We start from the raw sequence: 18,694 nt of genomic DNA, 5'->3' as shown, positions 1-18,694 counted from the left end.
TTGATTATTGTTCAATAACTATAATTCCGCAGATTCATAAATCCGTAAATATAATATGATAAAAACGCACGAACCGTGACCCCACGTGTAATCACATCTGCATTTTACATATTATGACCAACTGCATTATTTATTAACAGAAATCTAGCGTTTTCTGGAGTTACGTTATCACGACACGGCTTTATATCGTTATCATACGTGAACTGTGATTATATGGGTAACTTTTGAATCTCAATAAAGATGTTGGTCAAAATATTATTTATTTTTAATTTGATGGGCATTCTAGAAAATTCCTGAAAGGTTCTTTAGAAGAGAGGAATTTTTAATGTAAAGGACATTGTAAAATATTTCGACGTAAACTTAAACTCTGAGCTAACTTAGCAAACGAGATTATCAAGATAGAACGATAGAAGATGTTAAATCTTATTCTATCAATTTGTTATGATTTCTTTTTCGATAAATATCTTTATTTTTGTAGATGTACTAGTTTTGTAGTTTTAAGATTCACTGGAATATGATAAATATTAAAAATCGGGTATATTTCATATGTCACAACCTAATAAGAATGAGAGAAATGCTTTATGAAATGACAAGTCAGCCGGAGATACAAATCGAGAATTTCGAAGAAAAATGTTGTCAAATTTCATGTCCATCGATTAGGTATATTTCGTTACAACTGTTTCTAACGAGGAAGAGGATTAGTTCGAAAGAAATCGATATTGTTGACGAAATTATTATTTCTTGAACGCCAGTGTTATTAGCAGATAATAAAATTTGATCTGGCAGTTATTATTCTAATAGACACACCAGACAGTGCAAAACATAGATAGGAGAAATGAGTGGCATGTAGATTAAAAAATAAGTTCACGGACATTTTCTTAGCTGCTTACGTTGGCACGATTAAAGTATAAATTGGAGGTTCAAAACGACCCAACGTTACTTTCTCGGTTGATGTCCACGGCTTTCAATATGTGGCTACCACTGACGGTTTTATTGCTTGGTAAGTAAAGGTAGAAAATTCTACTCAGGCCTCCCTATCAATTGTTCCATCTGCTTTCTCATCGATCTTCTTTCTCCCTTGAACTCTTTTCATAAATTTTAATTAATCTGATAGTAGGAGGCATATTTCATGTAGAACGCAGTATATCCAAAAATTTCTTATTTGCAATGCCAGAAATGAGGCAAATCTTTTTTACCTCGAGACACTGAAAATTTAGCTCCAATCGTTCAACAATTTTTCTTTGCTTTACTTTTTTGTCATTGAGAATATAATTATCAACAATTGAATTATAGAACTTGTACCAGAAGAATAAAAAAAAATATTTTATATACAAAAATATTTTATTTCCATACTTTATAAAAAGTCATTTCCAAAATTATATACCGTGTATCGTAAATCTGCGAAAATCCTATCAGAAACAGCGGTCTGATAATTCCACTGTTAATTTTAGAGAAAGATATTTCTCATACAGAGTATCAATAGAAACTTCTACAAAGCGACAATAAAAATAGGAATAATTTCTCTGTCTCAGAATACGTACGTTTCAATTTCAATCATTCAGGAATTTCTCTTTGTTTCGTTTCCTCACTCTTTCCCTAAAATTGCCAAGACTTATTATTTAATAAATTAAATTTCTCAGTCGCAAAAGTGATCAAGATTCAAGATTTATCACGTATCATTCGTTATTCTCTGTTTCTTTTCTTTTAACATTTACAACTCCGTCGCGTTCAATCAATCGAAGCTAACGCTGAAAATTTCTACGTATCCGCAGCGGGAATAGTTTCAGCCGACTACGACCATGGCTGGCATGCCGACAACGAGTACACTTATCTTGTACGAAGTCGAACATTAACCAGTTTGGATGAATTATCCGATCAGCACACCGGTATCCTGATGAAAGCATTGCTCACGATACAAGTCAAAGATCCTCAGATGCTAACTGCGAAGGTGTCGCATGCTCAATACGCTCGAATCCTCAGATCTTTACCGGAAGGCTGGGACACTGAGATTTCTGACCAAATGTTGGAACTCCGTGACATGCCCTTTTCTGGTAAACCGTTCAGTATCAAGCTGAAACATGGCGTGATCAGGGACATCATCGTGGATCGTACCATCCCAACCTGGGAGGTGAACATCCTGAAGAGTATCGTTAGCCAGTTGCAACTAGACACCCTGGGTGAGAACGTGATAAGAACGATGGAAATGCAGATTCCGACCGACCAAGAACCGTACGGAATGTTCAGAGTTATGGAAGATTCAGTTGGCGGAAAATGCGAAGTTCTTTACGATATCACGCCGCTGTCAGAGCAAATCGTCCATATGCAACCAGAATTGGTTCCTATGCCGAAGTTGAAGGGAGATGGACGGTATATTGATATCCGCAAATCGAAGAACTTCGACAAATGTGATCAGAGGATGAACTATCAGTTTGGTATAACTGGCAACAAGCAATGGGAAGCTGGGTCCAATAAGAATGGAAAATTCTTCTCGGTGAGTAGTTTGGATCGTTGATGATATTACAGGAATGTTAGAAGCCGGACAGTATCTTTGACGGTATTTTGATAGAAAGTTGGAATTCTGTGCCAATCCCTGAACCACGTTAACCCCTTAATAGCGTAATAGAATGAAAATGGAGAATTCGGATGGAACGAACGATCCAGGAATAACTATTTCTTTGTCGACAGTGTTTCTTGCGTTTCTTGTATCTGGACACAGGAAACACAGATCTCCGATCGTTTGTAGGCGATGAATATCGATAATGGTATTGCAGGATCTTTACTACAATTAGTTTATCTAAAATGGATTAAACAGATGTTGGTTAAACAGTAAACGATGGTTGTTTAACGTGAACTAAATACAATAACGTGTTATAATTGAGACAACGAAATAGTTCATCTGCAACTCTCGTCACCACGGTTCCAACGCACTCTCTGACTTCTCAACTAAAACCGACTGTTAATTCGTTTTTCTCCCGTAGCATCCCTTTGTCTTTTGTCTTTGCGCCACCACGTAGGGTTTTTCCGCGAAACTATTCGCTTGAAGGGCCGACGATACATTGTTGGGCCTGTCGGCCCACTTCGGCTTTCTCGCGACTTTGTTTATAGTTCGCCTGATATCTCTTAGCCCTTTGGTCCACGCTACTACAGTATTATACTGTAAAAGGTTTAATTTCTCGGTGATTTTGATTCTATTTGTCTTATGAAGAGTATCGATACAATATGTACAGTATAGGTGATGTTAAACAAGATTTTTAATGTTGCAGCAATCTGCGACGAGCAGAATCGTCATCTCAGGAACGCTGAAGGATTACACCATCCAATCGGCGGTGACTACCAACATAATGCACGTGAACCCAAGATTCTACGACCAGGGACACGGGTTGGTAGCCAGCAGGATGAATGTAACCTTGGCCAACGTGAAGAAAATTACGAGTCCTCTGCCCAAACCGAGCACTCCGGAATCCACTGGCAACCTGGTTTACACTTACAGCAATCCTCACTCAGATATGGAGGAACGCAGAGCCGGTAAGGTAGTCGAGGATTCGGATAAGATGATGGTTTCGGATAGCGTCAGTTCTATTAGCTCGAGCGAAGAAGCCACGAAGGGTCAGAATCTTCGAAGCTTATCATCTGACTCGTCCAGCTCGTCCAGTTCGATTTCCAGCAGCGAGGAGGACCATTACTGGCAGCCTAAACCTACGATGGAAGATGCTCCTCAGAATCCTTTGTCGCCCCTATACATTGGCTACCGCGGCAAATCTATTGGAAAATCTAATGAAGTGGACGTTGTAGCGAAAAGCAAAGAACTTATTTCCCAAATGGCCAACGAGATGGAAGATCCGAACAACATGTATAAAAACGAAATTCTCGAGAAGTTCACGATCCTGTGCCATCTACTTCGTACGATGAATAAGGAGCAAATGTTACAAGTCGATAAGGACGTACGTATTTCTCCTCAAGAGCTGAAATCGATGGGCAAGACTGTGGGTCCTAAACAAAACGCTTGGACCATATTGAAATCCGCTATCGCTCAAACTGGAACTGGACCAGCCTTTTTGGTTATCAAGTACTGGATCGAGATGAAGGAAGTGGATTCCAACAGAGCTGCAGATCTCTTGACTAAACTTCCCAAGACAGCTCGCGCACCTACTGCTGAATACATCAAGGAATTCTTCGTGAGTATCTATCGTATACGAAGTTGATTTGTGATAATATTAATTCATAATATATGAAATTTTCAATTGTAACAATAATGTTTTACGATGTACTGAATCTTCTTGAATTTGCGTTTCCCAGAAACTAGCTACAGGTGAGAGAGTGAAGAACGATCTAGCCATCAGCGGCCCGGCGATCATAGCATTCAGCGAGTTGGTCTATAACGCTCAAGTGAACGGAAGGAGAATGCACAATCAGTATCCGGTGCATACGTACGGTCGTCTCACGTCCAAACACGATCAGGCAGTTACCGAATATTACATCCCCTACCTGGAGAAGGAATTGACGAAAGCTGTGGAAAGTGGCCAAAGCACGGTTATTCAGACTTACATCATGGCTTTGGGTAATATCGGTCATCCGAAGATTCTGCCCGTTTTCGAGCCTTACCTGGAAGGCAAAGTACACATGACGGTGTTCCAGAGGACGCTGATGGTCTCAGCTCTAGCCAAACTGGCTGAAGGTTTTCCAAAATTGGCGCGTTCGATTTTGTACAAAATCTATCTGAACACCATGGAAGACCACCAAGTGCGTTGCACCGCTGTCTTCATTCTGATGAAGACCGACCCTCCGTTAACCATGTTACAACGAATGGCAGAATTTACCAAGTTCGACAGGAACAAACAAGTGAACTCGGCCGTGAAGTCGACTCTGGAGAGTTTGGCGGACCTGAAGGACCCCGAATATCAAACGCTGGTGAAGAAAGCTCGCGCCGCAAAGAGGCTACTGAGTCCAAGCGATTACAGCTACCATTACTCTCACGGATACGTCACCGAATCGATGACTGACGGAGGGAATATAATTTCTCATATGTTCCTGAAGTACATTGGCAGCGATGATAGCCTGATTCCTAACGCTATATACTACGGCGTGTACTCTTCTTACGGAGACTTCAAGTTCCCTCCGTTCGAAGTGGTAACCATGGTTTCGAGCATTAAGTCCATTCTAGAGTTGAAGACTAGCCCGAAAGAAAGAGAAGGTATCGTATTGGCGGCTGAGAAGATCGCCGAACAGTTGCATATCATTCCTGACGAATCTGTTCCTCTGGAAGGAAACTTGATGTGGAACGGGAAGTACGGAGCGAAGTTCTTCCCCTTCGATAAGACCTCTCTCACTCTATTCCATGAATGTAAGTGTTTTTAAATATTTGACGTTTTAACGATATTTTTCATTAAATACGAAACGATTTGTAGATAATTCTTTATTCGTAGATAACAAGATTATCTACTTTTTGCTAAGGTCAGAGCGCTTCTGACGTTTCTACTAATTTAATAGTATCCAAGATTCAGGTTATTTTAACGAAATCGTATGTTAATCGTGTATCGTTTGTAATTCTAGTGCTTCTCATGTATCTGAAGGGCGAAAGGGAAGGAAAACTCGTCAACCGATTAGGATCCTACGATATAACATATGGCTTCCCCACAGAAACCGGATTGCCATTCGTCTATAGTTTTGAACTACCTTTGCTTCTCAAGATCACTGGAGATATGAACAACGTGGTGAAGCTTCCAAAGACTATCAAAGCGAAAACTGATTTTCGTATACTCTATGCAATGAAGATTCAAGGAAGAATTGGTTTCGTCACGCCCTTCGAGCACCAGCAGTACATTGCTGGCGTCGATCTGGACTTTAACATTCACCTACCAATGAAACTGCTTCTGGATGTGGACCTACCTAAGAGCAGCCTCGAAGTAAAGATTTGGCCATTGAAGGGAGAAGAAAAGGCACGATTATTGCATTATAGCGTCGTTCCATACGTCGCCAGTCACAACATTTTGGATTTACAGCCTCTGCTCACCGAGAAAACAACACAAACACTAATTCCCGACGTTATCCATTTCGATACTACCTCAGATTCGTATCTGGTGAAGATGGACATGGAAGTTGACAAATCTTACAACTACGATGATTGGCTTAACATGGACATCAATGACTTGTTCGATATTGTTATGACTCCATGGACCTTGGATAACGACAACTACCGCAAAGTAGACATCTTGCTGAATCTGAAACGCGAACAGGTGGCACCATTCGTGTTCAAAATATCGTATGACTATATGGAAATGGCACCCAACGCTGAAGACGCTAAACTATGGACACCCAAAGCTACAGCCACGGTTCCATCCGACACGAAGCCTGACAGCGAAGTTCGTAGGAAACAATGGATGGACGAGGCTGCCAAGGGTATCAAATTGGCCAAATCACAAGTGATAGATATTGCAGTAGAAATTCCATTGACAAGCGAAGAGAGTATCGGGAACGTTATAACCGTCGCCACGGCTAACAGCGAAGTTGAGAAGAAAGCACGAACGCTGGTATATTGGAGCCTTGAAACCTTGTTCGAAGTCTGCGCGACTTCCCAGACGAAGGTCACGCCAGACAACGCGGTGTTCTACGATCAGGTCGCTCAAATGAAACCTAAGGTAGAATTTAATGCAGATTTGCTCATTGGAAGGTACTGTTCCACTGGTCACCAGTTGAACATGGGCGGTGAAGCTACCCAGAGTAAAGAGTTAAGGGAACGGATCAAGCATCTACCTTTAATCAAAATCTGCGAGAAACAAATGCAGCAGGGTAACAAGATCCTTCGAGCCTGTCAAAATGCTGCTGCGATCTCTATGCTTCTTGATCAAATATCTATCTCCGTGGACTTCCAATCGCCGTCTATCACGACCTATATCACCAAGGCTCTCACCACCGTAATAAACAACGATTATTTGGATGATTACGCGGACATTCGCACAGAGTTAATGGATCCTAAGATGACCGGCAAGAAGAAGATCGACATCATAGCCAATCTGACCAACGATTTGGAAAAAGCTAACTTATTAATCTCTACTCCGACTATGAACATTTACGTCAACGACTTAGACCTGTCTGCTTTTGAAATTTCTACGGAGGACGTTCTGATGGCTGCAGACGAGGACATGGATATTCAAAACCTCTTGTACAATGAGGACGAATGTGAGTTTGTATAATTATAACAATTGTGAAATCACTTTTTCAACTGTGCTTACGTCGCATCATCAGCTAGTTATATTATCGATTCGAGAGTAGAATACGAAGCTGACATTTTAGTAATTTTTGAACTGAGCGCGTAGTAATTCCAAGCTTCTCAGTAGATATCAAACTTCCACTAGGAAAAGGGACGTGGATCTGATTGATTATTTTTATTACAATGTCTACTAATTTTTCTTATCGATCAAAACTGTTACTTTTGCATCGTTTACTTTTACAGCCGCCTGTATATTGGATAAAACCAGGGCGCAAACATTCGATAGCAGAGAGTACCCCCTGAGATTAGGTAACTGCTGGCACGTCGTCATGACCACGTATCCTCGTGCGAACCCAGATAATCCGGACGAGAGGATGCGTATGCACAAATTGGACAGCGCGAGTATCCTCATTCGTGATATGGAAAACGGACAGAGGGAAATGAAAGTTTTACTTGGTGACAAGGAGATCAAATTTGTACCTACTTCGACCCTACCGAAAGTTTTCGTGAACGAACAGCTCGTCAAGATATCTAAGGACATGAGTTGGCAGGAAAAGGAGGACGACGAGGTCTTGTTCGAGATCTTCGAAATCGGTGATCACTCTATCGGCCTGGTTTCTGACGAATACGAACTGAACATTGTTTACGATGGAAAACGTTTAATGATCAAGGTAAATAACAAAGTATAGATTTAAATTAATTTCTTGCTCGAATATCCTCCGTAGATAGCCATTAATCCTTCTAGCCTTCTGTAATTGTTTCTGAAAAATTAAGAACTAATCATACGTTTTCATACTAACATTTGGAAATGTATAAAAGTGGATCCGCTTGCTTTCTGAGCAGATCGCATACCAAGGAAGTAATTTCGCTTTAAAAACGGAATTAATCATTTTCTGACATTTGATTCGAAAGATACGCGAACAGCAACGGATTAAATAAAAAATCTGATAAAACGTCTGATGAAATAAAAAATCAACGGCGTAATTAATAATATATCGAAATTCGTAGGCGGGCGACAAATTCCGCAAAGCCATCCGTGGTCTCTGTGGTAACTACGACGGAAAGCCGATCAACGATTTTACGGCTCCCAGAATTGCATTCTTCGAAAACCCGAGCTATTCATCGCCAGCTACGCTCTGACCAAGAACCGCTGCGAGGGCGAGTCTTTGAGAACTCGAAATTACTGCCGAACAGCGAATGCGTATACGAAGATAGGAATCATTTGAGCAACGTGATCAGCGACATGGAATCTGGACGAAGAGATACCGAGGAATCAAATTGGGGATACCATACAAACGTCAAAAGCAAACAGTGCACCATGCTGAAGACTCACATGACGGAGGCTGATAACACGATATGCTTCACGATTCGTCAAGTGCCTTTCTGCGCACCTGGCTGCTGGGCTACCGAAACGAAATCAAAAGATTATCAATACCACTGCATGAAGAGGAACGCAACAGCGCTGGCCTTGAAAGCCAGAATCGAGAAGGGTGCCAAACCCGATCTCAGCCAGAAATCAGTTACCTTAAACGCACCCATCAACGTTCCTCTTGCTTGCAAGGCCTAATTCCGGTGTACCTTGCTTACCTACCTCATATACTTACATATTTTTGCTAGTATCTGCGATAATTTTATATTTAGCTTGTAATCCAATGTTTTAGTAAAATTTACTCTTTTCAATACCTGCGGTATTTTTATATTATTTGTTTTACTTCTCTTGTCATATAGTTTTAGATCGTCAAACTGTTGGAAGCATGCATCATAAAAAAATTGTCGTGCCATTCTTTCGATACACATTCCATGTGCAACTGTTTCGGTCACTACAATTCCATAAATTTTATTCCCGAAATTTTCCAGTCAACGATAAAATATGTACATAGATATGTCGGGGTGCCGTTGAGGATAGGGTTGTGGATGTTCGATGAGTCTTCATTGAAATTAGCCATCGCTGCGGTATAACAAAGATACGGTTTATTAACACAAGTATGGATAACACAGATTCGACAATCAACCATGGCGGTTAGGCGCTCGCGACACTAGTGACAATGGTCTCAGGTTCGATAACGAATCCGCGGTCAACGGGATGATAGATGAACGTTCTCGCGAAATCTAAATCTGAATAATTGCCGATCGTAAAGATGTTACTCTTTAGTCGGTGAGATCGCGAGAGAGAATGACTTTCCCGTCCCGATGATGCCACAGAGGAAAACTATAGTGAGGTGTGTCTAAGGATACGAGATCATCGGATTCGTCGAGAAAAGCCTTCGTTCAGAAAGTAAGGGAAATCGGCGTTGCTGCTAATTGATCAATCTCCATATCGGTGGTTAGAAAAAGATGCTAGCCGCCCTTGAGGAAAAGTTGCTAGTGAAAGGCGCTGCTCGTTGAAAAATAGGTTTCCCCTATTTTCCCGTAGTTGGGACAAAGACTGTTTGTCCGTTTGAAGGACTTTAGTCAGCTAAATCTTAAGATTTATAACGGGCCCTCGGGCTAGCCAAATGTACTGCGCAGACGCATCGACATCTGGCAATCATCTTACTCGAAGAATAGGGTCTGTGTGTGGCGAGCTATGGGACAGAGACCGCTGGAACGTTTACTGTAGAGTGTTACAACTATTTCCTTCTTAAGGAAAGCTATAGAATTACACCATGCCTCTGCTAGAGAAAGCGTTCATACCTTGACCGCGGCTACGTTGGGCGACAGACTGTCGCCTCGAGCCAAAGCTCACTATCACTAATCTCGAACAATTACAATCGGATTGAATAACCACAATTGTTTAATTACAGCTATAGTAGACTCTGGATTACAATGTTGCGGGATTATCAAAAATTCCAGAGGCTCCGGTGTTCTTTCATCTCCGACAGATATATCAAATCGATACATAAAATTAGTAAAAATCAACAACCACACAAATTTCTCGATACTGTGACACGCTATATATATTATTTCTTCGAGATACTTTCCATTTGTCTCTATGATTTATCGTACATGCTTTTCTGTAAGATACGTATCGTAATTGTAATCGTTGAGATTATTTCATTTTTGACACGGAGGATCGTGAATAGGGCATTTCAAGCGGAGTTGGTTTAGATGACAGTCCATTTTCTTAATCTTCTCGCAGAGATCGGCTTCTTTGATGCAACAAGCTTGCTGTTCGAATTCTCTTCTCAAAGAGCACACCTTCCGTTGTTTGTCACTCTTCGTTTCGATTTTTCGTCGGGAACCTGTTTCGTACGCTTTGTCTATGGAACTTTCTAAGCGCATCTGGTTTAGTTTGCGAATGCTCTTCTCATGCTCCTCGTATGGTTCACCTAAATTTACAATTTCAATTTCGTTTAATTCGCATTTAATCGGAGTAATCATCAGAACTTAATTTTCCATCTAGAATTCGTCAAGCTTTTACTTCTATATATTGGCACGGCTCCCGCTTCCAGATTTTTCCGTATTTCGTCAATCTCTTTCGCATCTTTCATAGTACGTTCCACGTAAGATCAACGTTGGTTTCCTATCAATTTCACAATCCTCACATTTCCTTTAGCTTTGTCTTCTTATCGCGCATGTAGCGTTTATATTCCAAGCATCTCAGCATCTCCTCGATCAAAGTGAACCGCGTGCTGTCGATTCTGGTGAACACACCTGGCCGTTGCTTCGTTCTCAGCAAATGATGTAACTGTAGCGAGGAAAACGAGACAACGACGATAACGAGACAATGTGTTTTTCTTGTAATTCACCTTGAAGAGGATGAACAGTATCCACTGCATGGACTCGCGTTCGATTATCGTCTGCACGCATTCTATCTCTTCCTGTTTGAACCTATCGCACGAGAAAAGAAATACACGTGCATCATCTGTCAAACAACGTTGCCTATTTCTCGCGAGACTATCACATTTCGATTATTTCATACAAAATGAGTCGAATGAGATTATTGGGTTGGCAACTAAGTGATTGCGGATTTTGTCATTGCCGCCTAATGATACCACTTAGTTGCCAACACAATATACAGGGTGGTTGGTACGTACAGGGGTGATTCTACGTGAAAAAAGAAGTCAAAAATATAGAAAAAAAATTTTCGTTTGAGGCTTTGTTTTCGAGAAAATCGACTTTGAATTTTCGCTCGGTACGCGTGCACTTTATCACGTCTCGTTATAACGAATCTCACTGTAGATCGTTGTCTCGATGGAAAAATTAAAAAACAAAAATTTTTATTCTATATTTTCGACTTCTTTTTTCGCGTAGAATCACCCCCTTTCCGCTTGTACCACCAGTTACCAACCACCCTGTATATTACTATAAGAAATTCCAGAATACATAGGAATGTGACAGAATTTTAAACAAATTGAAAAATACCAAACCTCTTCATGTTCTTCACGGTTTCCTCGTTCTTCGTATAGACTTCGTTCAACCATCGTCGCATTTTCTCTATGTCAAGGACGGTTTTCCTGATCCAATAGCCACGCCAGAACGCTTGGATCCTCGTGGCCATCTCGTTATAGTAATCCTGCCACATTTGATGGACACGATGCACCAGATATCGATCGACCATGATCCTGGTACGATAACCACGCCAATAACGTTGAATGCTGACTGCGCTCTGGTGCAGCAATCGGAAATGTTTTCGGCTGAGGATGCCGCGGATCCAGGCCTGCACTGCCGAGTCGAAATCCAATTCAAACGTTGTAACGTCGGAAGAACGGTATCCTAATTGAATTTTTCGAAATGAAGAACAGAGAACGGATAGTGTGTATTTAAAGAGAAAAATCTGTACTTCAGCAACGTTATAATTTTCGCTCGAATTCATATGTACTTGTACCATTGCTTCTCCTCTATTTTTCATGACTATCGACATTAATACGAGAATTATTCACGAATCTCGCACGATAATTTACCAAGTAATAATATCGGTAAATCGACGAAAGTCTCGTGTTATGGACAATAAGTTTCTCTTTTGCAGCTTCAGAATTTTCCATCAGAATTTATATAATTTGTAAAATCCACTTGTCAAATTTTCTTTGTTTCATTATCGAATTTATCGATATTATAAAAGACAGTTTGTCGACGTTGACGATTAATAATTTGGAAAATTTTGCTAACAATGTTAAACTACGCAAGCGTGGCCAGATACGAATCTCAGATCATTGTCAATATCGTTAGTTGAAATAACGAAAAAGTAAAAGAAGAACTCGTTGATGACTTGTTGGATCGATATGTCGTGATCTTGACCTTAAGCAATCGATATCTTAACGCACAGTTACAATTACGACACACGAGGCTTTATTATTAGCGCTACTCGCAGCCAGATTGATAAGAGCGATAACTCGCGTACAAGTTGTGGTTATCGAGCCTGAGGTTATCTTTCCGCGCGTACCACAGAATCTTCGTCAAGAGATCGTAAAAAAACCTGAAAACCTTTTTTACGGAAGCTCACAGAAATTATCTTCGAACAAGAGTCATTAACCTGTATCCTGCGTGCAGCGATGAAATACAAATGCCTGGTCGCTTCCGCGAGTGTGTCTCTGCGTTTGACTTCCTTTTCGAACTCGATGGGATCCACCGTAAGTTCCGCCACGGATGCCATCGAGAAGGATTATTTCGACGCGTAAGTATGTTTTATCAATGGGAATTCGTAAATGATTCGGTAAATTGTCGGTGCGAACTTCGCTACATGCTTCAAACCATCGATCGTCGAATGTACGTTGCGCGAAGCAGTCGGTGAATCGGTGGATTTCAAGAATTTCTGTTTATCGAGTCCACTTATCTGAACATGAATTTTTATTATGCGAACATAGGTAGAAGGGAGAATCAGTGAACTTTTATTACACCAAGTGTTTGTCTTCAACTGGATTCAGATAAACGAGTTGCTCACAAGCTATGCCGATCAACTTCAAAATAGAAAGACAAATAAAAGTGATGACGTTAGGTTTATTATTTTTCAAAATCTACATCGCTATCCTATTAATTGTTTATATTAGCTTGGCAATTAAGTAATTGCGGATTTTGTCAATACCACCTAATGACAAATATCAATACCATTTTTTTCGGGATAAACGAACTTATGGAAGTATCGTAAAATCCTTTGCTTCTTACAACCGTGCATCGATCGTGTACCTAGGTAATGAAATTGAAAAATCTGCAAAAGACAGAGCCGATGGGTGTAGCTTTTGACAGGCTCGAATGCGGTTTTCTATTATCCAGATTCAAATCGAATGAAAATGCGCGGAACCGAAGATTTTTCGTGCACGCGTATTTGTATCAACATAAAAAGAAAAAAGAAACAATGAGTCATTAATGCAGTCCACAAATTGTAACGAATCGTTTGTAAAGCTAAAGGGTTGTTGATTCACGAAAAGATATATTTGACAAGGTCAGAAGTGACTAATACATTGTTTATTCGTAAGTACATTTCACACATCGGTGCGATGTTTCTTGGAACAATTTCAAAGTTAATGAGCAAGGCTGATCAGAGAATACAATAGGAACACAAGGAGAGATGTGACAAAAATATCAGCGTGGTCACAAGCGCTGTCATAACGATGCCCTTCTTTCTTCTGGGTGTTCTTGTCAACACGCGAAAGTCATTTCGAGCCTATAAAATCACACAGTGAGTATTAATAAAATGAAAAGAATGCAACTTGAAGAATATTCCTCGATAGCGTACGTGTATGACGAATAAAATATAAAAGAAAATACGCGAGAGGGTTTTAATTATAAAATACAATTAGCAAAGTGAAAAAGTAACGAACGAAGCGGCACATGTTTAACGTGTCTGCGCGTTGTTAATCGTCGCTCGATACTCCAGTAATTAACTGTATCGTTTCAACGCGTATAAATAAAAGAGCGTAATCACGACACGCACAACCCTCGGGGAAATAAATGATACGAACACTGGGGTCGTAGTCGGCAATGCGTTCGGCTATTGATCGACGCCGTTTCAATGAATATTTTTCATGCCGCCAATCTAATTATGTCTCTTTGTTATGGCGGAATATGGGTTACTGAACAAACTGAGCTTTCCGTGTATAGCGAATCCCTGGTTCTTTTATGTAACACGTTGACTGCCGGGTAAAGTTCGTATCTTTCGTTTATAACACCTAAATTAAAAATTATATATAGTTATATGCTAATGCGTATTTTAATAAAGAATAAAATCGTTTAAACATTTAAATGTTTATAAATAAATTGTTACTGTACGATCGGAAGTATCACGAATTTTACGAAAATGATTGTTTCATTTTCTAAATACCTTTGACAAGACATTACATATAATACGTTTGTAATACATTTATATATATTTGTAAATACGTTTGAAAACAGATTAGGAAACTGGCTGTTTCGGTATTAATAATCTCGCGATGTTGCGCATAATGCAACGCTGCGCTTCAACGAGTTTCGATTATTTGTCTTGAATAAAAATCTCAAATTTGAAAAAACTATAATTTCTTTACGAAATCGTTAGGACAATTCTGTTTCTATTCTCTCTTCGTTGTTATATATGTCAGAGAAGCGTCAGGAATAGAGTTGTGGGCATTTGCTAGATCTTCATTGGAATGACCATTGCTGTGTTATAACGACGGTACGGCCTGGTAATACGAGTATGGATACTACCGATTCGACGATCAACCGCGGTGGTTGGGCATTGGCGATACTAGTGACGTTGGTTTTAGGTTCGATAACGAATCCACGGTCAACGGGAGGATAGATATACTTGCTCACACAATACTCACAAATCGTAAGGCGCTACTCTCTTTGTCGATAAGATCGCAAGAAAGGATGAATTTTCGTCCCGATAATACCACCGAGGAAAACTATGATGGGCTGTGTTTACGGACACGAGATCATCGGATTCGTCGAGTATAGCCCTCGTTCCGAAAGTAAGGGAAATTGATGTCGCTGTCAATTTGTCAATTTGTGACAAAGACTGCTTGTCTGTTTGAAGAATCTTAATTACCGAAAAATCCAGGTTTTATAGCGGTCAACATCAGGTTGTCCGAACGAACCGTTGGCATGTTTTACTGCCACGTACCGTTATGGGCATTCTTTTAATAAGGGTCATACTATCGCTCCATACCTTTGTTAGATGAAGCGGCCGTCCCGTTGACCGCGGCTATGTTCGGCGGCTGATGGTCGCCTTGAGCCCAAGTTTATTACCACACTACTCGCTAGACCTAAACGCTAGATTCATTTAGTTATCCAAATTAAGCATATTCACTTACTTATAATACTATAAATTATACTTATTTATAATAAGTATCAACTTATTATAAATAAAAAGCCATGTCATTGCGCCACGCCAGAAAAATTACTGAAAATTCTCAACGCGAGAATTGATTCTAATTTCAACAAATAAATAAAAAAAAAAAAGTTTATTATCACAAATCGCAAACCATTGGGCAGTATCATTGGGCAGAATGACGGCAAATTGTTTAATTACAACTGTAAGCTCTAATTACAATTTTACGGATTTTCTCGAAGTTCCAGAGGGAAGGCTCCGGTGTCCTTTCATCTCCGACATATATTTCTTCTTATTATATATTCTTCTAAAGAAAGAATTAAATACTTGAACAAACCCGGTATCGCACTGGCGATTCTTATGGCATTCAACGTGAAATCGTTAAATCGTAAGTAATTTACCATAATCTGCAAAGTCTGAGTCTTTTCAACGAGTTCATCGAGCTTCTGGCCCCTGTCAATCATTTTCTGTAGGCCATCCATCAATGTTTTTCGAACTTTCGCCAGTTCTCCCTCTAGCTTCGGTAGTATTTCGTTTTGTTGATTGTACTCGTGCTGAAACGACAATGGTTGTTGAATTCTTGGTGAAAAATATCGCCGTTTAAACTCGGCAAGGTCGTAGGTTAAACGGTCGAACGTACGACTATCTCCTTAGAGGTTTGAGAGATCGATGACCGCTAGATTGGTTAGGTCCCTCGTGAGATCAGCCAGAATCGGTAGCCCCTGTAAATGCTTCGCAATCTCGAGGAACACCTGGGAACAGAATTCCAGCTCGGCTGCTGACGAAGGACAATCCGGTTTCAACGTCAGGCAGGCGTAATGTAGTTCACCGATGAGCACGTGCACCGTGTAGCTGCAAGAGAATGATATTTCTAAAGAACATCCTTGAAAAATCGTTTAGATATTTTGCAAGAATTATTTTCCAACAGTTTGGAATCAATTTGACGAGCAAAAGACTATCTTTATAACTTATACGAACACTTTTATAATCACTTGAAAACACTGTCAGGGTCCTGTCGCAATCGCGATAATATCGGTAACAAAATTAAAAAAGGTATTCCGAAAGGCAAAATTCTAAAAGTGGAAAGTAGGTGAGGTTTGACAAATAGATCTGATATTTAAATTACAATTCCGTTGATTATCTTAATTGGTTTAAAATATCGTAAAGAAGAATATTATCTACGAAGTATAACTCGTAACTTGTCAGTTCAGAAATATTATCAATTATCATCAATGAATTATCGTGCAAGAGGATTATATGCAAAAATAGATGCAACTATGTGCAAATACTCTTTGTAACCGTAGTGTCATCGTACAAAATTACACAGATTCTTCTCAAGAATCTAATTAATATGAAAATATCAAAAGAATATCATTGAAAACGTCGAACAGCTAACTTAGAGTTTCCAACATTCGTTCGATGAATATTTCTCGACTATCGAAAAGCCTTTCAATTTCGATGCGCCGCGTATAAAACGAAAATGAGTGTCATTGTATGAATTATTACTGAAAATTCTCAACGCGAGAATTAATTGTAATTTTAATAAATAAATAAAAAAAAAAGAAAAGAATTGTATGAATTAGCACACTTACTTGTCCCGATTGAGACTGATCTTATCGTTCTCCAACGTCTTCAGTCCGTCGATTGTGCTGAGCGTGATCGCCCTGTACGTTGTATCCTGCTTCACCGGGTAACAATCCGCCACGATCTTGCAGCCGGATTTCTCCCAAAATGCCACCAACGCGTAATGCACCGTTTTATTCATCTTCCTCACAGGACACTAATTGGCTGCCTTCGTCCACTGAAATAAAATAAACGTTACGAATGATCAAAGTCATCCCACCCATACCCTCTCAATGTATCACACGATAATATGAATAATAGGAGTTGAAGTATCAAATTACAGCTACTTTGATAATTCAAGCCTCGAGAGAAAGGCTAAAATCTTCGCATGTTCTATCGGTTTTATCTTATCGAATTTATTGAGTGGGAGAGATTTAACAAACAAAAACGATTTCAAGAGAATTTTTACGAGTATAATTATTTCGCGAATTGCAGCAGCTCGAAGAAAGACAAGTTCAACCTTCAGACAGCGATCGTTTCTTTCGGAAAAGTTGCACTTTGTTAAATCCAAGTTATACGGGCAAACTAACACTGGCGACAAAAAATTCAAGATACGGTAAATTTATATTTCAGCTTATATAAGCGCAACAGAAAAGAATGAACAAAATTGCGGCCTCATACACGTTTTCAAGTTACAGAGTTTATGGTGTGTACGTAACAGCAAAGTAGCAGAGCGATCCATCGATTTGATTTACCTTTCTTCCAGTTCGATCCACTCAACTGCCGCTTATTCGTGACGGATCTCCGGTGCCGTAGATATTTTCAAAAATCGATGGTCGTCGGTTGACCGCTGATAGCGCATTTACGTTGTGGAACACCGGGGGTAATTCGCCAACTGTCCGCTTGGACGTCTCGATCGGTTTCAGAGGCGGACAGAGGCAAACACGTTACTTTTCGTTGGTTGTTTACCAGGCCCGATCGGTGTATCAAGTATGACTAATAAAACAAGTTTCGATAATGCACGATACGCGGCTCGAGCAAACTCGGTTTCTTCTTGAAGCTGTGGTCACGTTCATATGCGATACTCATATTATCTATTGCAATTAGCTTCTTTGTGAGCTATTTCGTCTTTCTGCGATCAATCTCGTCTTTCTACGGCCAATCTCGTCTTTCTACGGCCAATCTCGTCTTTCTACGGTCTATCTCGTTTATACATAATTAGATATAAATATAACGAATTTACTACGTTTACGTTTCAGTTAACGACGATCGATTTTTATCTTGTAGTATTTCCGTAAAAGAACAGCTTTAGGTGTAGGAGTTAATTCATGTTTGGAAAGTGGGCATGGCTCATCAGGCCTGCTTAGTTAATATTTGATAATGAGTTTATTTATGTGGTGCAGATTATGTGAGCAAATACTTTTCGCTGAATTACGCGTGAGTAAGCGTCGGCGCAGAATATTAGTCCTATTGTTCTCCTTGGGTCTACGTTACGAAGTAAAAATTACGTTTTAATAGGTGTTACTAATACAGAGAGATATACAGAGTATATCTTCGACAGATGTTACAATTCATCGCTTGATACGAAAAAAAGAATTCTTGACAGTATTGTGGCAAATAAAAATGTAAATAGAAGTATGTAAGTAGAAATCGGCAAGGTTACCGTTAAGATATGTCCATTAGTGTTATATATCTCCAAC

General features: G+C 39.9%; 2 protein-coding genes and 1 pseudogene across 2 annotated transcripts; 1 reads left to right on the top strand and 2 right to left on the bottom strand.

Moving 5' to 3' along the window:
- The first annotated feature begins 865 nt into the window (after nucleotides 1–865).
- Nucleotides 866–8,889, top strand: LOC117231930 (vitellogenin-like). Its single transcript, XM_033490941.1, is given in 9 exon segments — nucleotides 866–1,000; nucleotides 1,773–2,491; nucleotides 3,264–4,175; nucleotides 4,297–5,341; nucleotides 5,551–7,176; nucleotides 7,451–7,878; nucleotides 8,216–8,285; nucleotides 8,288–8,377; nucleotides 8,380–8,889. Coding segments are annotated over 9 exon segments (5,334 nt in total). The 5' UTR covers nucleotides 866–951; the 3' UTR covers nucleotides 8,775–8,889.
- Nucleotides 8,890–10,240: 1,351 nt separating this feature from the next.
- On the bottom strand, nucleotides 10,241–12,038 carry LOC117231935 (spermatogenesis-associated protein 17-like). Its single transcript, XM_033490945.1, is given in 6 exon segments — nucleotides 10,241–10,515; nucleotides 10,608–10,666; nucleotides 10,668–10,736; nucleotides 10,738–10,874; nucleotides 10,936–11,017; nucleotides 11,557–12,038. Coding segments are annotated over 6 exon segments (1,104 nt in total).
- Nucleotides 12,039–13,644: 1,606 nt separating this feature from the next.
- On the bottom strand, nucleotides 13,645–17,228 carry LOC117231934 (annotated as a pseudogene).
- Between the last annotated feature and the right edge of the window lie 1,466 nt (nucleotides 17,229–18,694).

The sequence above is a fragment of the Bombus vosnesenskii genome, unplaced genomic scaffold (assembly GCF_011952255.1).
Source record: "Bombus vosnesenskii isolate JDL3184/JDL3185 unplaced genomic scaffold, Bvos_JDL3184-5_v1.1 scf7180000013276, whole genome shotgun sequence".
Lineage (NCBI taxonomy): Eukaryota > Metazoa > Arthropoda > Insecta > Hymenoptera > Apidae > Bombus > Bombus vosnesenskii.
This window is presented reverse-complemented; position numbering and strand designations above follow the sequence as displayed.